The sequence below is a fragment of the Bactrocera latifrons genome, unplaced genomic scaffold (genome assembly GCF_001853355.1).
Source record: "Bactrocera latifrons isolate USDA-ARS-PBARC rearing strain unplaced genomic scaffold, ASM185335v1 scaffold_274, whole genome shotgun sequence".
NCBI classification, from domain to species: Eukaryota; Metazoa; Arthropoda; class Insecta; order Diptera; family Tephritidae; genus Bactrocera; species Bactrocera latifrons.
Genome location: NW_017536341.1, coordinates 293,903 through 315,180, shown reverse-complemented (window position 1 = coordinate 315,180; position 21,278 = coordinate 293,903). Strand labels below are relative to the sequence as shown.

The window sequence follows — 21,278 nt, the reverse complement described above, 5'->3', positions numbered from 1 at the left end:
TCGAAAATTTGGAAAATAAAAATATATTTCATATTAAAAACTAATAATTAACATCTGAAAAAAAGATTAATTATTGAAAAATATTATTTTAAGAATACGAATATAAGTACCAGTAAATTGAATGAAAATAGTTATAACGTCAGAAAATAAAATATTTATGTCTTTAATAAAGAAATGTCACCTTAGCACTGCATCGATAACGAGTTTTCCCTAAAAAAAGAAATAAATTCAATAAGTTTCAATAAAGTATAAATAAATATTTAAAATGATGTTTGTTATAATGTATGCCTTCTGAAAACATATAAAATATTATAATAGCGCTGCGGAGCCCGAAAGAACATGAAACAAACATTTGTTAACCACGCGCACTGGTTAAACATAATATTTTTTCTAAACCGCCAATAATTTACAGCAACCGCACTGGTCATTTAATTAATTAACTATTATGTATATAGAATAATAATACTATATGTATATAATTTGACAAAACTCACCAAAAAAAAATTGTGTGCCTGCTTCTGCTACTGCTGATGATGTTATTGAAGATTTCTAAATAATGAAATGTATTTACAAATATTTTCAAAATTTTCCTTACTTTTCTTCGCTTTATATGTTAAATGCTGTAATGGAATTAAATTATTAATTTAAAACATATTTATAAGATACAAATTTCTGCACTTACCTTCCTCTCGCGCTAGAAATGCAAATGGCTCGCATTTTAACCTCGAACCCACACGTGTGGGTTGGTGTTAGTTGAAGAAAATATATGTAATTGTGTTGGAACTTATTCAAAAAAATTATTATATACATACGTATGTATATGTACATATATTTGTAAGTGGCTACGATGTTCTGAATCGTGGAGAGCGACGAATGGAACAACAATTGGTATAATACTATGTTCGGACCGCCAACGAAAACTTGTGTTTTCGTCAATGTAAAATCTTTCAAACGGAAACACAGTTTTCATTGAAAACTACTTGAAAACTCACATTCCACTCATTACAATCGGTGCCTGCTCTAGTTTAATCGATGTTATTGGAAGACATGTTTTGCCGGCCCTAAATTGTCACTTGATATTTGTTTACATACAAATACAGCTATCGCTTGATATTCTCATATTAGGGGGATTCTCTTGATCTTGCAAAACCGTTTACCGTGCAGAAATTGCAGAATTTTCCCTTTCGTGCATCGGCACAACAACCAACACACGCAGAAAATTAACTGCAATGTCTGTAAAACATGGCAGACCAAAACCCATGTTTATTTTCGTACCGTCATATATCACTAGATTCTGCAATGGGTGCTCTCTTGGCTTTGCATATTTCGGTAGAGGATTTTTGCATTTTGTGTCATCGTGCAATTTTGCAAGAGTAAGAGAATACCGCTTTTAATAGTTGTCAGAGAAATCTTATCGAAAACACACATTGTCGGTCCGAACGACTTAGATTCCACAACATACAAATGTATTTTCAAAATATTTTCAATATCGGTCCGAACATAGTATAAATCACATTTGCCGGCATGATGAACTAAAGATAGAATACCAAACGGAAAAACCACTTTAAATTAGCATCCACATACCTCCCTTCAACATTTCACTTTCCTGTTGGTTTCACATGTCTTTTAACAAGAGAACAGCGCTGTCAATAGATGTAGTGAGTAAAGAAGTGGCGAAGACGGCTATTACCACTTTGCCACTTTCGTTAGTTGGGCAGGCTTGGCAACAACAAAGCATTCACAAACCTCCATCAAGTATGTTTGTATATACAAAAATTTAACCTCGCAGAAAATCGAATTATAACACAATTCAGTAAGCAGTACTTGAGTACCAATTAGAGACAGTTAGAAGTTAAGTCTCAATTGGTGGCAAATTACTACTCACAAAACAGTGACTAGTCTTTAGTCACAAAATATTGTCTCAAATTTGTTACCTGATGGTTAGCAGCTCACAAAACTAAAAAGCACTCTTATTTGCCATTGTAAATATACAGACACTTCACCTACCATATAGAGTCGCTTTTTATAATTTGTTAGCAACTCAAAAACAAAATTAAATTGTATTTTATTTTTATTGGTTATTATGCCTTTTAACTGCGATAAAAAAAATTAAACTTGTTATCGAGAAGTTTATTTTCAATCATGATATATGTATGCAATACATCTCTAATTAACGAAATGTGACAGCTCATTAGATCTGTTCGTTTTCAATAGAGAAAATTTTGTGATTACCTAATTTTTATCCTTATTTCCCTAGTCTAAAACTTTCTATTTTCTAATGCCATTATCACACATATTTCTATTCTAAAAAAATACAACGTTGGTTCCAAAGTAAACAGGAGTTTAAAATGTGATTTTGGGTTCGGGTAATCGGTCACAATGATGTCCTTCGAATGTTGGATTCTGAGCAATTTGTGCAGAACATACCGTGCACAAACCGTGCACACACCTTTCGTAAGCCCAAATGTTCGGTCAAAATGCGATAAATCGATGTTTCGGAGAGTTCGGCTGATTTTTGATGAATTCACACTTAATTTCCGGTTGATCACGGATTTTGATTGACCCACATTTTCATCGTCATTTATTTTCGCACCGATAACATAAACATACTGACACTTAAAGCGCAGTAACTTCACTTCCCATAAATGATGAAATGTCACGAAATTCTCACTGGACAATCGATAGAGATAGCAAATTTTAACGCACCAGTCGACATATAGATAGCGCCACCAGAGGGCGTTAGGTTCCTGCTTAAGGGTAGTTTCCAGCTCTCAAGAAATGTAAAAACTTATATAAAAAAACGCTTAAGAAATGGTCAAGAGAATTTCCTGCGGTAAAGAAATCTAGTACTAAATTTTAATACATTTTTTCAATATTTTTCAATAAAATTTGCGAAGAAACATGAAATCAACAATTGTTTCTTGAAGGAAAATCAAAGTAATCGTTAAACTCATAAATTCTAAATTGGTTAAAATCATTATTATGAAATACTAGCTGACCCCGCAGCCGTTGTCCTGCGTGTAATTATGTGTTTTCAAATAAAAAGAATGTTAAATTTATCATTTCATTTTTTCTTCTATGTAACGCAACTTGATAAAAATCATTTTTTGGTTTCTGTTCCGGTGTACAGAAAAGATGGTTTTCCAACTCGTGAGGACGCCACGTATATCTGGACGTGTGAAAAACATAGCATTTCCAAATTTATGCCTCACAGTATGTGACTATCTTTGTGTCCTGTTGATTGTCATCTCAAATTCAATTTTTACTCGAAACGGAATACGTTTGAACTGAAATGGCAAATCAGTAGAACTGAAAGAAATGCGTAGAATCAAGCATTCTACCCCCTTGCATTCGATAGCGCAGATTGCAAAACATAATAACGACAGATCCAACTTTGAGACGCGAATGATGCGGTGGCATACCAAGCCTATCCAAAGAATTTAGAAATTCCACTGGCTAATTCATGACGTCGTCTTCATTGTCAAGAAGATCAACCGATTTGTATTAGTCTCCCCGAATTTGGCTTTGAATCTTCCAGTTGAAGTCAACAATATCGGCATTTTTGGTAGCTTACATTGCGCGTGCACTTAAGGAATCGTAGTTACGATAATTTGGCCAATGTCAGAACATTCGTGATGAGTTCATCTTTCGAGATTTGATAAACGCCGGATGGAATTGATATCAAACCACCGGAAGTATCAACTGGAATTGACCCATTTCCAATTCTTAGCAAAGACAATGTAAAATGTCTTCGGTAGTTTTGTTCATATCCCATAATTGACGCAGATTTGAAGGCTGATATGTCGAAATGATTATCGCGAAGAGTGAGCGAGTGTGTGGTTGGCCTTGCTTTCTTCGTAATTATTTCTTTGACGATGCATTCCATGTATAATATCAAGATATTTCCGAATGTCCTCGCAAACGGATCACTGACGAAAGTTGAGAAACAACTCGTAAATGTTAATTTTGTTGCTGGGGGTGTTTCCATTGGCTGTAATGTATTCTCTGAGTGGAAATAATAAAAAATTATAAGGTATTTTTATTTCTAAACCTTCCTCGACCCACAGCGAACAATTTCTGAAAATTTCATCAAGATTGGTGCAGTCGTTCTCTTAGCCTTACCAACAAACAAACATTCATTCGTTTGTATGGGAAAAAGAAAAGGGCTGTTTTTAGGGGTTTTCACCTCTACGAACATTTTAAAAAAAGAATTGGCAAAATTGGCCCAGGCGTTGTTGAGTTATGCGCTTAACAACATATTTTGCATTTTTAGATATAAGATAGTTCATTTTAAAATGTTGTATAAACATCCCAATCATCAACCACATTCCTTAAATTGCAAGGAAAATGTTTATATATTAACACATATACATAAGTATATTTTCTTTGTTTATTTCCTCTTGACTTCTAATGTGCATCATTCACAATGCGTAATCTGCTGTCAAATTTACTTGACTACTGCTCAAGAAATAAGGAATTTTTTTCTTGAGCATTTACTTGAGACCTGGAACCTAACAATTACTTTGGAAAGCACCTTGTAGATAATAACTTTCAAAATTTCGAAATAATGTAAATATTTATTTGGGACTAAGCGCTGTTGCAGCCAAGAAATGAATTCAGCGAGCGAGTTGTGAATAACAACACAATACGTGCCACCTGAGCAAACTGTGATGTTCCTTCATCTTTCCTCGTCATTCTCTTGTCAACGAACGATTCGGGCACCAAAAATATAGGATAACAGATAATAAATTTCATATTAAAAAATTCGTTTTAAACCGCGCACAATTACGCCCATGGAAATAATTTCATAAGGAAATGAAATACCGAATTGTGAAGCAGCGAACTGCTACGAATAAGAGTACAACCTCTTCGCCTTACCTCGTCGTCCCCTCGCCGACAAAAATCTGGCAACAAAAGTATGATAACTTCAATGAAATTTCAACTGAAATCATTTTTCATTCATAATACCAAAAGAGGTTAAAATGGTTTCTGTTGTTATTATTTCTTGCTCTACAGATAATTTCATACTATTTATGTTTTGAACAAAATGTAATTCAAAAAACACACTGGCAAAATTTGACATAAATCCATAAGCACAAACTGTTAACAACAAACAAACTATCTAGATGATAAAACGAAGCGGCCTCACTTGCAACATGTTTTCAGACACATTCGTAAATACGCGTTAAAAAACGTTTTAGGAATTACTTAGTTTTATTTTCTACGAAAAATTAGAATTTATTAAGACTTAAGTTCTTAAAAATAAAATTAAAAATCTTTATATTACCATTTTTGCTAATAATTTTTCATTTGAGCCACTCACAATGATCAACCAGACCTTAAACCATAGAAAAGTTGATCAGAAACTCTTTTCTCACTCTCTCGATTGTCAGCTGGCAGCGGACCCTCAGCTGGCAACAAAACACAATGAGGGTCCCGTCAATCAGCAGTTAGAGAAGAAGGCGGTATGCCAGAGGAATAGCGCTAAAACGAACTGCCAAAATTAGTGCGTTGTTGAATTCTGTAAAATTAGATGTGAGTAGTTTGTAAAATTATTTATATATACATCCGTCAAAAAAGTATTCCACTTGTAACGACTTCTGCGAATAATGATGCATAAAAAAATATTATGAACAAAAAGTAGTAAGCAAATAAGTATTGGACATTTAAAAAATACAATGAAAACGTAATAATAATGAAAAATTAATATTTTGTTGTTTTTCGTCTGCGACGACTTCACCAAATTTTTGGTTACCTCATCGATTTTAAGCCATTCCTCTTTCAGGACCTTCTCCATTTGATTTTTGTTAGTAAAGTGACGCTCTCTCAATCGTTTCACCAAAATGCTCTACAAGTGCTCAATCGGGTTGAGATCCGGACTTTGAACAGGTGTTTTAATAATTTACGACAATTGTACAGCAACCAAAGCCTTATATTGTGAGCTGAATGTTTCGGATAATTATCCTGGTAATACAGATAACCTTATTCAATTCCCAATTTCACAGCACTAAAACGTAAATTTTCTTTTAAAATATTTGTTTAGTATATGTGGCCCCTAGTTCCATTAATTGTTACAATATTTCACACTCCTGAAGCCGCCATACACAACCAAACCGTTATACTGCTGCCGCCATGTTTTACGATAGAAACCATATTTCGTTCTTCCAGCTCGTATTTCTCTTTCTGTATACTATTATTCTATCGTCACATCCAAAGAGATTAAATTTACTCTCATCTGGAAAAATTACGTTGAACCAAAACTCTTCAGGCATATTTTCATATTTTCTGGCGAATTCTAATCTCTGCAGCCGATTCTTTCTGGAGATATAATGCTTCTTCCGTGCTGTTCTATATTTAAATTCGATATGTTTTAAATAATTTCTAAGTAACATCTACGCCTACGTAGCTCCCAGTAATTTTTGCTAGTTTTGATGCATTAATTTTGGGGTTTTTTCTAACTTCGCGAACCAACCATCGCTCCGCCGTTTCAGTAATTTTCTGTGGTCAACCCGATCTTGGTTTCTTATCAACCGATTTGCTTTCTTTAAATTTTGATATTATATAATGAACACTGGTTCTGGGCCTATTTATTATACATGATATGTGATTTTCAGAAAATCCGTTTTCAAAGTGAGTAATAATTAAATTTTTAATTTCAACGCCCCATTTTGCCAAAAGTTTAAGTAAGACTGCGTTAATTGTACACACAAATAGTCAATATATTTTTATTACGAAAAATGACTGTTCAACATAACGGTACTTTCGCGTTTTCCTTTTAAAAATTCAGCAAAGCCATCTGTGTCGCATACTTATTTTGCTTGCTTAATTGCTTTTGAATATTAATACCGTTAACTTTCTGATTTAGTTTGTTTCTGTAGTTAGAATAATTTCCACAATAGAAGCTGAAATCATGTTTTTACCAAATCATTCAAAAGTTATTTGTTGTTGTTGATAATATTGTGTATGATGCATAAATCATTATTCGCAGAAGTCGTTACACGTCGAATACTTATTTTGATCGCTGTATGGGTGATCTAGGTCTTCGGGGGAACCTCGCACCCAAAATAATATGGTTAACGCGCTTTTTGCATACCAAAAGTTATTTATAAAATTCCCAATCTAATATTTTTTAGCAGTGGCATCTTTGGAAAATGTTATAAAAAATGCGAGGTTTGACAGCTCTCTGTCGAATCAAAGAGTTTCGTATCAATTTATCTATGCCTTAAACCTGCAAACCAAAACTTGGTAGCATTGAAGAAACCTTTATGCCGTATTCGCATACTTTCTTTACAGGGCACCACGACCATTGCATAAACAATGATTATAGAATGACCACGACTAGCAAAAGTTTTGGTATACTAACTGTATTGCTGTACGTATTGCTTATGGAATGCAATATATGGCAGACAAATTTATATGCCAACTTTTGCGTGCAATGAAATGTCACTTCAGCAGTGTGGTAAATCAGTTTTCATTTCTATGAAAATTTCGAAGGGTACAAATATAGCTCGTGCTTGCCTGATCTGCTTGTCTGTATATTCGCGAACTAGTTCATCAGTTTTAAGATATAATATTGATCTGCAATTTTGCAGACGTCCTTTTCCCAACTATGTTATAGCATATATGTAGCTTCCATATAAATTGATCGACTCAAATCAAGTTCTTGCATGGAAAACTGTTTTATAATGGTTTTGTTGGTCTCGATAAAGGACCGACCAAATATATATTTATGCTCACATTCATGAATATATCAATTTTTTTAAAACATTTCCTCTCGATTATTTTTAAATGTTTATTTATATTTAACATAACAACAATCATTAACCATTAAACGAAATAACATATGAACTTAATTATAAGATAAATGTCCAGCCGAGGTGAGTTAAACATGTCCACCTGTCTGTCTGTATACGTTTATGGTACAGGCGAACTATTACTTCAGGTAATAACCTTTTCCCTCAAAAAGCTGCTCATATGTCGGATCCGATATCGAGCTAATAAAGCATAAACTGGACGATAGGAATCAATATCATGCAAGATAATTTTTTTTAACAAAATGTCTTCATGAAACTTCGCATGTATTATAATCCGAAGCCTTACTATAATATCGGAACGGGTTTTCAAGTTCGGAAAACTATAACATATATAGCATGTACAGTAGAGATCGACTGACCAACGGAACTTCGACACCATTTTACAGTTAAATACATACATTCTTATGTAAATATGATCTTATGAACGTAGAATTGTGGTTAAATAAAGCCAAATATAAATAGAAATTTGGACTTGTATTACACATGTACTTATAACTTGAAAGTAAAGATTCAGGTTTTGAATAATTCAGTTTATTTTTTAACGCATCTAACTGTACTGAATATAAGTCCGTATGTATATACCTATGTATGCACATACAAGCGGATTTTTTTTTTTATATAATTGACATATTTACACACACGCATACTATGTGTTTACTGTTGAAATAAAATATTTTCTTTTTTATTCTTCTTGGCGGGTTCTGCTGCTAATTTTTTATTACAGCTACTCTTGCGTCGGAAACGATGTGAAGAAGAAGACAGGCGCACAAGATTGCAAACCATGTTCATATAAACCCGCCAAGCAGTGCAGGAGCCAAGCGCAAGCGCAGGCGACAGACCTATTGAGTGCCTCAAAAATTGGTGAAGCTTGGTGGAGAAATAGATAGGCGGAAAGTGAATCACAAAGCACACTCGACCATAACGAACATCACAGAAGAAGAATTGTGGGCGCTTTGCCAACAGCGGATTACGGTATGCGTGCGTGTGCGCAATGTAAGTCAACGGCAAAGTAGGAGCCTTAAGCAACACGGCGTATATGAGCTACCCATACATGTAGAGGAAACTGCTACAAATGAATTAAATGGAAATTACATACATAAGCATATATATAAAAAAAAATCGAAAATGTCGAAAATAATAAGCAAAGAAGCAAAGCGCTTATACATTTCGAAACATGAGATGAGATAAAATGCGAACAACGACGTTGTCGATGTGATAATGACGTGATGATAATGTTGTGCATATTATAATCGTCATGTTGTTGATAATAAGGCAGACTTTTTGTTTTGAACTCCATAACGATGCTGACAATGATGTTGTACAAGAGGCTGCACTGATGCGCTGAGTATACAGAGTATAGGTATAGAGACGGCAACCAAGCGCTATGTGCCAAGTGTTAAGAGCCATGAGCCCTTACTGGTTAAGGAATAGGAAGTGGTAAATAAAAGAAATGTGTAGTTAAAAAGAAGTTGCAACCAAACAAATAAAACTAAGTTGGGCAAATAATACAGGCTAGCATTTATAGACACACCGATTGCTGTCTGATATTGTTCGCCATAGAAAGCATTGCGATCGTGTAACGAGTGTGAATCTACCTGGTGTATTAAATACGTACAAATAAGTATGCATGTATGTAGGCACATATAATATATCTACATATATGCGTGTTTACAATAAATGTTGTGAGCGCACCATATCGCGTTGCGTTCATGCATACAGGGAGTGAGAGTGAAGGAATTTAACGGTGTAGTTCAAAATACTGATGGAAGGTGAAATGCGACAGTATGCTAAAAAAGAAATAACAACAATATAAAATGCCAAAAGAAAAGTAAAAATAAACTTAAACAAAAATATATTAGTATAAATAAAGCGCGTGAAATAACACGTGATAAATAAAAAACAAGTACTATCCCTTTAGTAAAATTAAACCAACAATTGTACATACATATGGTATACAGATATGTATGTTTCATATGAACATATGTATAAACACATACGCGCGTTTTATGAATGAGCACACGGTAAATCTGCGAGTTATAGAACGGAAATCGGTGCGATAAAATTTAATATAATATATATATTATAATTATATAAAGTAAAAATATGAATACTATTTTCAACAATATAATGCAAACCAAAATGCCAAATAAACAATAAAAAGTTTATTTGAAAAAGCAGAAAAAGTAATATCTAATAAGAACAAAACGAAAATTGACAACATTTATGAACAAATAACAAATATGACCATAAGTAATTTAAAAAGTATGCAAAATATATTAAAAAAAAAGTTTAAATAATTTATGGTATAATAAAATATGTTATGCTTAAATTTGTACAAAAACCTTGATGTATGGAAACTTGCAAGATAACTGTAAACGAATTTGCTTTTCTTTAAAGTTACATACATATGTACGCACATAAGTGTTTTGTACACATAGCAATTTATTTATGGGACTATTTTTGTGCATTTCAGGAAGATAAATAAGCAAAACAAGTAAAAACGTTTAAAATAAAATAAAGTTGAAATACAAAATATTTAATTAATTTCTTCAATGAACAAATATTCATATCAATAGGATTTGGTAAAGTACAAGTAGCTAAAACGCATGTGTAAGAAAAATACGAAATGCAAACATTTGCAAATAGAAATTGAATAACTAATTTTACAATTAATCATAATGCCACATAATAGTCATAGTTCACATTCCCGACATGGTGGTTCGTCTAGCGACGATTTGGGTAGCACCGATGAAGTGAAAATTTTCAAAGATGAAGGTGATCGAGAGGAAGAGAAAATTTCATCAGAGAATTTGCTTGAGGAAAAATCGAGCTTGATCGATTTGACAGAAAGTGAGGTAAGTCGATACGAATCTATGAATGATACTCTATAACGGTTCATTTAATTCCCTAACATTCATACTATTTGATGTTTGTTTAATGGGTTAGGTGTAGTCGAAGACATGAAATATTTCTTTTTATTAAAAATTTTTTTTATTCGATTTGACTTGAAAGAAATTTAAGCAGAATATTAATAATTTTGAAAGTAATGGCTGTTTGTGTTGACCCAGTTCCAACCGAAGCTCAAGTAGACAAAAACTAGTTGCATTAATAAAAAGTCTAGTGCGTGATGGAGGCCTGTTTTAATAACAAGATGTCGGCTTGGCTGTTTTTGTTTATCCAGTTTCAACCAAAGCTCCTTGCGGTGACCCTTACTAACCCTTGGATATTCATCTAAAATCAATCGAAGAAACAAATTTTTATTAATAAATAATCTAGGTTTTTGAGAACAACCAACAATTCATTTTTTTTTTTTAATTTAAATTCTTCTTTAATGTTTTCAAATAGATGTATAAACTTTATTAAAATTTGCCGATCAGTTTTCGACCTGCAGTGGTCACCAGTACAAAAACCCAAATGAAGTTTTATCCTCAGTTGCTAGTGGTCTGCTCTCGAACGTTACAGATTGCCCGAGAACCCTTTACCAAATAACTCGAAAAGTATTTGACCATTCACTTCAAATTTTATTTATAAATAGTCAAATTAAAAAAATTTAGAAAATATAACTACACAATTGGGTGCTCAAAACTTTTCTCATACAAAAAACTAGAAACTGTGTTAGTGTAAAATGATTGCCCATACGAATGTTAACCAATCATTTAATAATTTATGCCAGGTGGGCTGAAAAGATAGTACCTTTAAAAAACAAATTAGCTTAGTTTAGTTCGATTTTATTGCTAAACTTAAGCCTTTTGGATTCACCCATTCTCTACTCCCTGTGTATGAGCTCTGTTCGTTGCTAAATTGGCATGTAAAATTTATATCAGCGTTAATCCCGTTTAAGTGTGAACTTAGTCAAGACGTGAAATGCATGGACGCTACTCGAAACGAAAGGGTTTTTCCACTCAAAAACAAAAAACACAAAGGCAACTCGTATTGCTTGATGTTAAATTTGTCAAAATCTGTGGTTTATGACATTGTGACGGAGCACTTGAACATGCGCAAGGTGTGCGCGAAGATGGTCCGTAAAGTGCTCACTGACGACCAGAAATTGCGGCGAGTGGAAGAAAATTTGAACATGTGTGAAAGTGACATCCAATTTTGTTTTTTATTTTACACCACACGCAGTGTGGTGCATAAAGGCACGTTTTGATGTGACTAGCTTTTTTCTCTTCTGACGATGACACTTGTAGCTTATGGGATCAATTCTAGTGCCATCTTCTCATAGAAATAGTACGAACTTGTCAGCCTGCCTGGTAGCTTAATTTTATAATTCTATATTTTAATTTTAATAAAATTTGTTGTTTTGTCTTTAGGAAAAGAGTGGAAAGCTGCCGACGAGACCGGATCTAAGTCCAGTGTTCAGTAAGTATATTCAACTTAATTAATTAAATTTTTAAATACTGCGTTTCAGCCGGAATTATAAAACGTTTTTATACTATCGCAACATGTTCCTTTGTACATATATTATATAATATTTCTGCTCAACTGACGGTTGCTTGTAACGCCTAGAATTAATTAAGACAGATATAAAGTATATATAACATAAACGATCAGGATGTCGAGACAAGCTGAATTCCAAATTGAGTAAAAATTGTTACAAGTATTCACTGACAGAGGTTGGTATTGCAGGAGGTCGGAATCAGACCATTGACAACCCACAAAATATCGCAAATTATATTTTGGTATATAAAGATAATCGTGTGTTTTGTAAAGCGATGGAACTTGCATGTTATACTGTTGTTCCAACACGCCGAACATGCGTTAGAAAGTCACTGCCTTGCGCGTCTTTTTCAGTTCATGCCTTGTAAAAGAGTTTTTTCATTAAAGAAATGAAGAAAACCTCACTCAAAAATCACCGTATTTTGTTGATGAAAGTTTATTGTGCACATGCTCAAGCAGAACGAGTTCGCCTAAAGCGGTTTGCACGTTTTAAAAGAGATGATTGTGGCTTGAAAGATGTAGAAGGAACTGAAAGCATATCCGATAAAGATGAGGAGAAGTCTTTAATGGGGAACGCTATCGACATAGATATGAGGCAATAATATTCCATCATGACAAATCCGACCTCATGTTGCAAGACCGGGTAAAAAAATTAGAAAATGATGCGTGCGAAGTTTTGATTAAACCGACTTAAAAATCACCCTCTGGAATATGGTACACATCGAAAAATGGTACCAAAAAGTGGCTTGATTTATTTTTGGGATGAAATCTAAAAATCGCCAAAAAATGCTTTAGCTGCATATGCAGATACTTTGAGTATAACAGTTTTGTTCCGCTAACAGTTCTTTGTACACAAAAAGCGATAACTTGATTAAAAATTACGATATCTTGATAAAACTTGGTAGAAGTGTTTTTTTGAAAAAATTGAGGATGAGTTCGTAGAAAGACGTAATCGGTGTGAAATCGGATGATAATCCCACCCACTCCACAAAAACAGGAATGTTAAAAACTTTGTTCTAAGACCCACCATTTCCCAGATATCGCGCTTGTAAGAATCACCTTCTACATAATGTGCACACATTTTCACACCACCTCGGCGTGTTTTTTTAACGTGGTTTCCCTGGTTGGCCTCTTCCACGAACCTTGTTGGCGTTATTTTCTGGAACCATACTTATTTAATAGTATTAAAATTGTTGATATTGTTTATTGAGTTTAACAGCAGTCATTATGCTATTACTAATATTTGTGCAGACTAACTTTAAATGATCCAAATTATGGCGCTTTGTTTTAGAATGACTTGTTCCCAAAAAAGATAATGATTCGGGAATAGCGTTATTTATATCTTCAAACATTCTACCGCAGGTACATAGCATTATCAAACACACAGCTTTATATATCTTCTCGAATAATTTCTGCTGCAGCTTTCAAAGTTTTTAACCATTATTCCTCGTCGTTTAAGTTTTTGTTATCAGACCAGGCTTGACATAAAATGTTTTGATAGTTATCTACAAAACAAACAAGTGTTAACTTTCCAGGCTTCTCTGTAATAATAATCCTACTTCCATACTTTAGTTTCAATCGTATTGATAATCCTGTTTTCTAAAGCTACATTTTGACATATATTCTTCAATTCATCCAACGAAAACTGACAATCACCACTACTTTCAATGAAATTAAAATTTTCCTCTAGGGCAGAATTTAAAGCTTCACTTTGAGGCCGGCCAATTTTACCGCCATTATTAGGCCCCAGGAAGGATTCGTAACAACTGTCATGGTATTTTGCGTCAGCAGCGACTAAATCGAACTCAAAATTAATACAAGACAGCTAGCTTAGACAGCTTTTGATACCTCATCAGAACGATCTTTAGCTAATTTTAAAACGGAATCTTTGAATGTAAGAGTAGAAACTTTATGAATTTTCCTGAGATGATTAAGCGCTTTCTTTCTCTCTGCTTCGTCATCCGCTTCATCGCCGCAAAACGACCAGTGTTTAAACAAAACAGGCTTTAAACAAAAGCCGGACTCACTTACTCACGGTGTAATACGAGGTGGACTTACTTTTGAATTACTGGCCTATTCTTCCTCGTGTTGCCTTTTAACTGCAGAGATTGAAGTTTTCCGGGTGTCTGATTTTCTACAATCCACGTGGATTGTAACGGACTCTTGAMTTTTTAAATAATCAGTAAACTCATCACTTCTCGCGATACTTGCATCCTTTAAAGGCATTCCACGACTGACCACAACAGTTTCATCTTCAGTCAAGAGTTTATTACAAATAAAGCAAAATTTTGATTTTTTTTTAATATTGATCAGCACAAACTATAATGGTAAACGCTTGTAATAAATACATATATTCACTTGAACTGCACGTTTAACACTAACAGAAACAGGTACGTGAACAACACCACACGCACAAAGGGCTATCGCTGTTATTCAAAGCCATCCAAGGAGACAGGATTCTGTTAGGGACTATTGGTCTTTTGAGAGTATAATTTCTTAGAATAGTATAATATATAGATAAAAGGGACACAAGTAGGGTTTTTTGCTTGCTTCACTACCTGAATATGTATATACGTGGCATATGTGTGCACATTATGTAGAAGGCGATATCTGGGAAATGGTGGGCCTTAGAATAAAAAATCATGGGGACCATTTTTATAGAGAATTTTAAAACCTACAACTTTGCTGGGGTACTCTAACCGTTTTTGAGAAAAATCCAAAAACCTAAAATTTTGACCTTTGACCCCGAATAACTTCTTTAGCACACATACGATCGATGGGAACTTCTGACACTTTATTTTTTATGGTAAACCTAAGGTCTGTACAAAAATTCAGCTTTACCGAAATTTTCCTTCTTTGATCACTATTTTTATGTCTAAATTGACCGGACTATAATACTCGGCTTTGCTAAGTACTGAATATTTCCCCGCAATTAGTTATTTTCCAATAGTAGGAATATAAAAATTTAGCTTACATACGAACTTAGGCCTTCCTTACATATTTAATATAAAGTTTTACCAACACTTCCAAATAGTTACAGTTGTATTACAGCCCCGCACTAAATTCAGAACAACACTTCTCTTGCAGTTAAAATAAATTGGATTCAGTTGAGTTTTCGTAAAGGAAAATTCAGGTAAGGGAATTTACTGAAAACAAGAAAAAATGTTCACTTCGGTTGAACCGAATTTATAATACCTTTCAAAAGTAAAAGAAAGTAGCTATATGCTGTAAGGGTCCGCTTTGAGTAACTTATTTGAATATTATACTGTTGAAATGGATACGTATTAGTGCCAAATTTCGTAAATATATTTTGAAATAAAAAAAATTGTATACAAGAACTTTTATGGCAGCTATAAAAATTAAATAATTTGTAAACGATGTTGTTGTTTAAATTTTAACATGATAAGAAGTAAACATTATTGAACACAATGAAAAAAAAAACAGATCATGACTTATTAAAAATGATCTATACAACACTTGGAAATCATACCAAATTTTCTTTTTTTGAAATATTTCCTGAGAAATATTGTCACATTTTTGCGTCCCTTTCCAACCATTGGGGTTGAAAAATTAATATTTATTGGGGGAGTCTGGTTTTAGAAGACGCTGGAAGGACTAGTTTTCAGTACATTGGGTAAATTTAGCTACAATGGTTTGTGAAATATGTACTTGAAACCTATTAGGAGGCGAGATATATATACTATATAATTAAATTTATAATTTTTAAAGGAATTTTGTGCTCGTGGTTTACATGCTAAGAGCTTTCAAATGAAATGAAATGTGTGATGATAATTTATAGAATTTAGCATTGACATAAAATTACAAGAAAGCCTTTCCAATTCGTTTAATTTGAGCAACAATTAATTGTATACAAGGTGTTTCCTAAAACTTTCTCTTTTTTCATAATACATGTTTATGACATTGTTTTATATTTACTAGAGCTGCAAAATGGCCGATATTCGTGGTATTTGATAGTTTCCATAGTTAAATAAAATAATATCGATACTTTTTGCCGTTGAAATCTACTTACTTTGTGTGTGGATATCGCTGGCTTGTCTTTGAATACTTAATTTTTATGAAATAATCGGTAGATTTATTTATAAAATAACAAAATTTTTAATTTTCACTCTTCATAACTTTTAATAATAATTCTAACCTAAATGGAAATATTTCTACAAGGAACAATTCAACCACTATTTAAAGAGTAACAAATGGTTAAATATAATAATTTTTATATTATTTTATAAATTGTATGTTCTTACAAATTTGAAAACACATGTGCGAAACCAAGATAAGAATGAAAAGATGTTTTCGAGGCTACCATCCCTGTAAGTCACCTACCGATTTAATCGCTTTTTAATTACCCGACACCGCTATCAAAGATTTCTATTAAAGTTTTTATAAGTTCCTTAATGTCCAATTGACAATTCTAACCGAAACCATTATACTATGTTCGGACCGACATTGAAAACATTTTGAAAACACGTTTGTATGTTGTGGAATTTAAGTCGTTCGGACCGACAATGTGTGTTTTCGATGAATTTTCACTGACAACTATCAAAAGCGGTATTCTTTTGCTCTTACAAGATTTGCACGATGACACAAAATGCAAAAATTCTATACCGAAATATGCAAGGCCAATAGAGCGCCCATTGCAGAATCTAGTGATATATGACGGCACGAAAATAAACATGGGTTTTGATCTGACATATTTTACAGCCATTGCGTGGGTTTGTTGTTGTGATGGGAAAATTCTGCAATTTCCGCACGGTGCAAGGTTTTGCAAGAGCAAGAGAATCCCCATAATATGAAAGTATCAGCGACTGCTGTATTTTTATGTGGAATGTAAACAAATATCAAGTGAAAATTTAGGGAAGGTAAAACATGTCTTCCAAAAACATCGATTAAACTAGAGCATACACCAATTATAATGAGTGGAATGTAAGTTTTCAAGTAGTTTTTAGCGAAAACAAGTTTTCAATGCTAAATTATACAAAAACACAAGTTAAATGCGAAAACCTACTTTTAACACGAAACCATGTTTTCGTTGTCGGTGCGAACATAGTATTACAAGCGAGTGATCGTTCATTCCTTTCTCAATCATTGGGCTTATGACTTGCACGGAGTGTTTGTGTTAGTTTCCGCGCTAGTTCCTTCAAAGTATTGGAGTTCGGATGCGTGAATTTCTGGGATGTTATCTAAAATTATACATCACACTTGGTTTTACCGGAGTAAATGATTATCTTTATTAAGTGAAGTTTTGCAATTTTACCATGATAGTCAAAATAAACTATGGATAAAGACATGAAAATAAAACTATCGATAGTTCCATGTGTAATTTTGACATGTAGCGGAATTCGGTAAGTCTCTATCCACTATTTGAGACATTTTGAGCTGAAGTCTGAATTTGTGACTAGTTACTACTCACAACTCTGTCTTTAGTCACAAATTATTGTCTTGAATCTGTTACCTGATAGTTAGCAGGTCACAAATTGTCGTTTTTTTTATTTTTGTAAGCAATAATTTAATCGCTAATAATTTAAGGATTATACAATTCATAGATTTATATTTCTAATTAAGACAACAATTCCATTGATGAGAAAAATAATTCAAAACTCGGTCTTTTTACCATAAAATTACGAGGCGTAAAATGTAATTGCTTTCGTTTAACGACTATACCTCTCATCAATTCATAAATAGAATAATATAACATAGCAAATTGAAGATTATAACTATTTAATATATTGTATTTGGATATATTTTAAGCTTAAAAAGAAAAGTGACCTATGGTCAAGCCTACTTATTACTGTAATAATTGTGAGTTCAATATAAATCTTTTATTTAATTTATTTTTGTTTATTTTTCTCATGCAGGTAAACTTGAATCACACGCGTCAAGCTTCAATATGGGATACCTGGTATCCCCATATTCGTATTCGAATGGCGGTGCTGGTGGGCTGCCGGTCACTATGGTAAGTTAAATCATACAATATACTATTAACAAGCCCAAAAAGTGTGTATGTACAAATTTCATTTTAATTTAAAGCTCAAATTTTTCAAAAGACACAAGTTCTGTGGAAATTTGCTGCTTGATATAGTTTAAAATTCATATGTATGGGTTTGGAAGATCGTCGATTGACTGAGAGTCTCATTAGGCAGTGTAAGCCATATTTTAAGTAAAATTGTGGGTATTAGAAAGCTGTGCGCGCAATGGGTGCCGCACTCACTAACAATGGAATAAAAACACATTCGAATGCGACTTTCTCAGCAACGTTTGGAGCGTTTTAAAAAGGATAAAGTGGATTTTGTGCGTCGATTCATCACTATGAACGAAACTTGGGTCTATCAAGTAGTCAACATCTAAATTAAGTAACATAATGTGGAACCCTTAATTAAAGAATGTACAGTGAAATATGGGCTTCATTTAATGAATATTTCGCAAAGTTCGCTAGGGATTTAACAATGGTATTACTCGAGCATACCTGTACTTGAGAAAATGTTTCTATGCAATTTTATAAAATAACGCACACATCTGCTAAAAAAACGAAATTGATTGTAATATATGTGTTGTACAAGTATTAGAGCTGGGGTAATTCGTGAAATGTAAACAGGACTTACAAAAAAAAGTTTTTTTCAGAAAAATCAATTTATTTTATTAAAAATAGTGCCTTTCTGCTTCAATATAGCTTCTTGCATGGTCCAAAAGCGTGTCGAACGAGTGCTTTAGCTCGTTGCCCACTATGGCCGCCAGAATGCCATTGCAAGACTTTTGAATGGCCTCTAAGTCTGCATAACGCTTTCCTTTCATGGGCAAATGGATTTTTCCGAAAAGGAAGAAGTCACAGGGTGCCATATCAGGTCAACGTGGAAAGTGGTTAATGCCTAAAATGTGCGTTTTGGTTAAATAATTTGTCACAAGCGTCGATCAATGAGACAAATTTTTGGCCGTCAGTCACTTTGCACGGAACACACCGTGCACCCACCTTTCGTGCACCAATTCCATTTCCGTAAATTTCAATGATAATTTCTTCTGATTTTTGATGAACTCACGCACAGTATCGATGGAATTCCCGGTGATCACGGATTTTGATTGGCCCCATTTTGATTGTCATTTATGTCCTCACCTCCACTTTGAGAACGTTGAAGGCACTCGTGCACTGTATTTGTTTCATCAGTTGAAACGTTTCGGTAAAAGTTTTGCAAAGTTTAAAACAAAATATAATGTTTTCTCTTTGTTCGAAGCTCTTTATCGCACCGATAACACAAACACACTGACACTTCCATTGCAATAACTTCACTTTCAATCAATGAAATATCACGAAAATCTCACTGGACAATCGATAAGGATAGCAGATTTTAAAGCACCAGTCGACATATAAATGGCGGCACCAGGGGGCGTTAGAATCAAAAAGTCCTGTTTATTTTGAAACGCATCTTGTATGTCCAATATTATACACATTTTCACTTAATTTTGCTGAGACATCCTGCATATTGAACGATAAACACGGTATATGACCGAAGTTAGGAATTTTTAATACTTAATACTTAAGTTTACAGATTGACCGAAATTTTCAGCAAATGTCAGCCATAGGCACTGGCGTACATGTATTCAGAATCAGAGGTCTTAAAAAGCTGTAATCCGATTTTGATCATTTTACGAAGCGAGATGGGATACTTGAAAGACAATAGTTTTGTAAAGTTTTATTTAGAAACATCACTGTTTCTCGTTTTAGAAACTGTAGCATGAAAAAATCAGATTGAATTTAAAACTGGTATATATGGGAAATAGGCGTGGTTATATTACGACGGAAACCATTTTCACAATGTGCTATAAGAATATTATACTCCCCATTGTCCAATTTTGAAACCGATTCCTGTACATAGTATTTCTCATGCCAATAAATGCTACTTACATATGCATTACCTTTGTGAGTTATCAAGTAGTTTTCAACATAATCCATTATAAGTAGTGGCGGTGGGGTTTTTGATTCGTTTTCGATCGGTTTTGTTAATATAGCTAAAATAGTTTGTGAGATGTGCACAATAAGCTTGCGGGGTCCACGCCCACCTTTAAAACATCTTTGAACCACTGATGCCTTGATCCTTTGCCGATTTGCTGGAACCTATTACAGCTTTGTCTTCGCGAATTCAAGTAGCCTCGTCATCCTGATCCTTTAAACATATCTAATTTATTGTGCCCAATCCACAACAAAAGCGATCCATCAATCTGCGCTAATTACCGTGCGATAGGCCGTCTTAATATCGCATATAAGGTCTTATGGAACATAGTGTGTGAATATCTACATATATCTATATGCTATCTACCGTCAATAAACTGATTAGACCTTATCTGTGTGGCCATATTTTCACCATGCACCAAATCTTGGAAAAAACCCGACACAATACCTCTTCGTAGATTTAAAAACAACCTTCGATAGCACGAAAAGGATTTTTGTGAACTTGGTATCCCCACAAAGCTAATAAGGCTGTGTATGCTGACGTTGAGCAACACTGAAAGCTTAGTCAAAATGGCTAAGGACCTCTCCGAGCCGTCCGATACCATGCGAAGTTTTCTATTATGTGATTTTTATAATATGTTGTTGGAGAAAATATTACGAGTTGCAGAGATAAATAGAAAATTTACAATTTTTTACAAAAGTGTACAGCTGCTGCCGTACGAAGTACATATTGATATCATTGGTCTCTACAACCGCGCCATTAGTTCTGCTTTCTCTAGACCAGTCTTGAAACTTAAAGCAGAAACACCCTTGCCAACAGGTGCTAATAGAAAGAGGAAATTGAAAAGCAAAGTCCTCTCTCAACGAACAAAATCCAAACTCTACAAGTCCGGTTAGAAGAGAATTCTTTAGCTTAAAAGATTTAAGTAGCCGCCGGTGGAAGCAGAGAAAGAGGAAGAAAGCAGGGGGAGAAGGATCTGGCTGCACTTGGTATCTGGAATTGGCGGCCAATAGCGAAAAGAAGAAGCGACTGGAACGCCGTAGTTAACTTAAGAACTTATTATCTA

At 33.9% G+C, this 21,278-nt stretch overlaps 1 protein-coding gene and 1 long non-coding RNA gene across 9 annotated transcripts in view; one reads left to right on the top strand and one right to left on the bottom strand.

Annotated features, from left to right (window-relative positions):
* Positions 1-21,278, top strand: part of LOC108969987 (putative GPI-anchored protein pfl2) — a 198,825-nt gene that overhangs the window by 23,899 nt on the left and 153,648 nt on the right. For 6 of the 8 annotated variants that reach the window (XM_018935054.1, XM_018935053.1, XM_018935051.1 and 3 more), the window contains 4 exons: positions 8,539-9,251; positions 10,288-10,669; positions 12,128-12,176; positions 18,128-18,225. In XM_018935054.1, the coding sequence (XP_018790599.1) occupies positions 10,493-10,669; positions 12,128-12,176; positions 18,128-18,225 (324 nt within the window). In that variant the 5' untranslated portion in view covers positions 8,539-9,251; positions 10,288-10,492. The remainder of the gene's footprint in view (positions 1-8,538; positions 9,252-10,287; positions 10,670-12,127; positions 12,177-18,127; positions 18,226-21,278) is intronic. The other 2 variants (XM_018935058.1, XM_018935057.1) reach the window with 2 other exon arrangements.
* LOC108969989 lies at positions 130-910 on the bottom strand. Its single transcript, XR_001993446.1, has 3 exons — positions 683-910; positions 495-620; positions 130-210 (listed from the first exon to the last, which is right to left on the bottom strand). It is a non-coding gene; the product is annotated as an uncharacterized LOC108969989 (long non-coding RNA).